Source organism: Lathyrus oleraceus, chromosome 7 (genome assembly GCF_024323335.1).
Source record: "Lathyrus oleraceus cultivar Zhongwan6 chromosome 7, CAAS_Psat_ZW6_1.0, whole genome shotgun sequence".
In the NCBI taxonomy this organism is placed as follows: Eukaryota; Viridiplantae; Streptophyta; class Magnoliopsida; order Fabales; family Fabaceae; genus Lathyrus; species Lathyrus oleraceus.
In genome coordinates, this window is record NC_066585.1 from 332,069,741 (window position 1) to 332,074,224 (window position 4,484).

The 4,484-nt window shown below is 31.7% G+C and overlaps 1 protein-coding gene across 1 annotated transcript; it reads left to right on the plus strand.

Annotated features, from left to right (window-relative positions):
* The first annotated feature begins 271 nt into the window (after window positions 1-271).
* On the plus strand, window positions 272-3,296 carry LOC127101463 (protein NRT1/ PTR FAMILY 5.10). The gene is made up of 4 exons (XM_051038893.1): window positions 272-571; window positions 652-869; window positions 1,049-1,593; window positions 2,299-3,296. The coding sequence occupies exons 1-4, from the start codon at window positions 442-444 to the stop codon at window positions 3,125-3,127; spliced, it is 1,722 nt and encodes a 573-aa protein (XP_050894850.1). The 5' UTR covers window positions 272-441; the 3' UTR covers window positions 3,128-3,296.
* Window positions 3,297-4,484: the final 1,188 nt, after the last annotated feature.

Genomic DNA, 4,484 nt, shown 5'->3' on the forward strand with positions numbered 1-4,484 from the left:
ATAGCTCCACCAAACAGACTATATTTTATGGGTCTAGGTTGTTGACCTTGAGCATATTCCTATAATAAATTGAGATGGTAGTTGAGCATTGACTTCAAATTGTTTAATGCATGCTCGTTTATATATATATATATATATATATATATATATATATATATATATATATATATATATATATATATATATATATATATATATATATATATATATATATATATATATATATATATATATATATAATTTAATGTGTTTCAAATTGGCACACTCATTGTTCTTTATTAAATACCCTTCATTATTTTCTTTGTATTTTTTGATAGAAACAATCACATTATTTTCAGTAAAAGAGAGATTTCAAGATTCTTTCACAACCACCCAATAAGTAGAGAGATTTACGAGTCACAACTTAATCAGATATTAAAGAATCAAATCAGTATTGGTTTTATGGAGAATTCTAACGAGGTTTCATTAGAAGCTGAATTAACTGATCTTGTAGATGATGCTGTTGACTACACTGGACAGCCAGCCGTTAGATCCAAATCTGGTTATTGGAGATCCGCTTGGTTCATCATAGGTACTTTCATTTTCTTACTAAAACATACAAATTCATCTTCTTGATTTGTTTTTTTGAGTTTGTAAATTTTATGTTTATAGGTGTGGAAGTATCAGAAAGAATGTCATTTTATGGAATTCAAGGGAATTTGATATCATATCTAACTGGACCACTCAAACAGACCACTGCATCAGCTGCTAAAAATGTCAATATATGGGCTGGAACAGCTTCTCTTCTTCCTCTATTAGGTGCTTTCGTTGCAGATTCTTTTCTCGGACGGTACCGCACAATCATAATAGCTTCTCTCATCTATATCTTGGTTAGTTCAATTCTTCACTTATAAGTGTCTGTGTCGCGTCCTGGTGTCTGATTTCTGTGTCGGAGTCTAAGCTTCGTATGTTATAGGCTATAAGGTTGATGTTTTTCATAGAATAAATATATGATAACTCTATTGGCTCATTGTTTTGATGTTGGTTATTGGCTTAATATAAATTACAGGGACTTGGCTTGTTAACATTATCAGCTAAGCTTCCATCCCTCACCAAATCTAAATGTCAAGTTGATAGTGAATTCATATTATGCTCTCAACATTCACAAGTAATCTTATTCTTCATCTCACTCTATCTAGTTGCCATTGGACAAGGTGGACACAAACCTTGTGTTCAAGCTTTCGGCGCGGATCAGTTCGACGAACATCATCCAAAGGAGCACAGAGCCAGAAGCTCTTTCTTTAACTGGTGGTTTTTTACAATGGTTGCAGGTTGCGCTGCAACACTTTCAATCTTGAACTATATACAAGATAACTATAGTTGGGTTCTTGGATTTGGAATCCCTTGTATTGTAATGACAATTGGTTTGCTTGTTTTCTTGCTTGGAACAACGACCTATAGGTTTAACATCAAGGATAATGACAAGAGTCCTTTCCTTAGAATCTGTCGTGTATTCGTCGCAGCTATAAGAAATTGGCGAAATACCTTACCAAACACATATACTGAAGAGGAATGTGAAGGAATGCTTCACCATCAAAGTTCTGATCAATTCAAGTAAGAAATATAATGCTAATTTCATGTCTAAAACTTTCCATTCTTGCCAATAGCATTCTTAAAGCATATAAATGTGCTATAGTTCATCTTGTTTTTTGCATTTTTAGTTATTATAAAGTTCCTTTGAGTTTTCTGAAAGGCATTATATTCATATGTGGTACATTGTAGTGATAAATTGTTGCTTTGAACTTGAGTATTATTGTTGATGCATATTAAGTTTATACATCGACCAAACTCATCCTTACAAAATTTCTAAGTGAATTTTGTCACTCTTTATAAACTCGAATTAGATTTCATCATTAGTCTATGTAGGAGTTTGGTTTTTTCCAATACGCTCTCTCATGGCCGACACACTATTGATCTTAATGTGTGTATATAAATGATGAGTGACCAAAAATCGACAAGTTTTGTTACTATATTAAGTTTTCATGCTTTAGATTTTTGGAGAGAAAAATCTAGAATCAAATGGCATGATGACGGTGAGAGAATCGCAACCTATTTTTACAAAATGGCTATAATCAGAAACTGCAAGCCTAAGGTTTCTCATCTTATGCCAATAGCTGATAAAATCAAATCAAAGTTGTCTTGCCTAGAAAGCCTCTCTACAATCCATTGCAGGCATGATGCAATTAGTGAAAATTGTTATCCATGGTATGCTAATCTATATGCCTTTTTTGACTTAGCTTGTATTTTCTATATTGGCAGCTTCCTCAACAAGGCATTGTTAACACCAAAGAGATCTAAACAAGAAAACAGTTGTAGCATTAGCGAGGTTGAAGAAGCAAAAGCAATACTAAGGTTGGTTCCAATTTGGGCTACATCTTTAGTCTATGGTATTGTTTTTGCTCAAGTTTTTACATTCTTCACCAAGCAAGGCAAATCTATGGAGAGAACGATTTTTCCCGGTTTTGACATACCCCCAGCTTCACTTCAAACGATTAACAGTCTCGCCGTTGTTCTCTTCAGTCCAGTCTATGACCGCATATTCGTTCCAATAGCACGAGCTATCACAGGAAAACCCTCAGGCATCACAATGCTTCAAAGAATCGGAACTGGAATTTTTATATCCATATTCATAGTGGTATTTGCAGCATTCATTGAGATTAAAAGACTAAACATAGCACAAGAGTATGGTCTTGTTGAAGATCCAAATGCAACTGTTCCAATGAGTATATGGTGGTTGATTCCTCAATACTTTTTGTTTGGAGTTTCTGAGGTTTTTACTATGGTTGGTCTTCAAGAATTTTTCTATGATCAAGTTCCAAATGAACTAAGAAGCATGGGGCTTGCACTGTATTTGAGTATTGTTGGTGTTGGAAGCTTTTTAAGTGGATTTCTCATTTCTATAATTGAAAATCTTAGTAGCAAAAATGGTGATGAAAGTTGGTTTTGTGACAATATCAATAAGGCACATCTTGATTACTTTTATTGGTTACTTTCTGGATTAAGTGTGGTGGGGTTTACTTTCTTCATTTATTTTTCTAAATCTTATGTTTATAATAACAAAGGTATCATCAAGATAGTCAATCGTTAGTTTTATTTATTTATTTATTTATTATGTCATATTTGTATTGATGGCAGTTTGATATGCATGGTACAATAATGCATGATAATGAAGTAGGGCTTAACGGTAATATAATTGATAAACTTTTAATAATATATCATGTATTTTTGTTAGGAAATAAATCAGTTCATCTTTTTAATTTGCAATTGTTAGTTTCAAAGTTTCATTTGGAAAGTTGTTTTTGGTGTTATTTTTTTCATACATGTTCAGTTTTGATAGTTAAAAAGTGTAAATTAATTTGAAAAGTGAGAGAAGTCCATCTATAAATAGAAAATTAAAAAAAAAAGTGTTGCCAAAAAGTGATTATTCATAAAGCACTTAAAAACTAAAGACATTATACATACAAAATTGATTAGAATTGTTCAATTTGATACATTGTTCACTTTTGCATCTATTGTACATTGCAATTTTGATTTTAGTAATTTACTTCTCACATATTTGGATCACTTCAAATCTTTTGTTGGAGGTTGCTTCTCAATCGATTACCGATAAAAGAACATTTTCATTCTCGTGGAATTCTGGTGGTTTCTTCTAGCTTGTTGTGCCCTTTTCGTTTTGCGGATATTTTTCATCTTTTCTGGACCTATGAGTCCAATGCGGAGATTTGGTTCAAAGTCTTCGGACATTGATCATTTTTGTGAGGTTGATTCTTTAGAAGATTTTTTTTTATTCTTTTTCGCTAGCCTCAAAGGTGTTCAAGAATTGTTTTGATTGCTTCTTTTGGCCTTGTGTTCGCTGGATTCTTTGGTTGTGTAGGAATTTATTAGTTTTCAACTCGAAGGAAGCAGAAGGTTGAGACTATTTTGATATAATTTTAAGGATGCCTTGGGATTGGTTTCTTGCTTTCTTTGGGAAAATCTTCTTTAGGGTTTAAGAGGATTGGAAATTGGCCCCAATTAGACCGTCTTTTTATCTTTTTCATAGTTGGGCCTCCTTCTTTATATTAAGGATTTAGTATCCTTTGTACTCTTCATAATACATTCTTGTTTATAAAAAAAAATTAGTTTCAATTTTTTTAATTGCTTCATTCATAATTTATTTGAGTGCATCTTCCCCATTTTCTATGTTGTCTTTAAACATTTGTGTTGATAATTTTTATTGATTAGTTGTATTATGTATGTGATTCATACTAGTTATTTTTTCTTGGGTTATAACTTTTTATGGAAAACACAATAATACACATTTTAAAAAATATAAATTTGGTTAAAAACATTTAAACACGTAATTGAGTAAAATGTTACTTTATTTTGTTATTTCTGTTATTTGCTTTATTTGTATTATTATGAAATTTGGTGTTAGAGATTATAATAAAGAGAAAATGAGATAT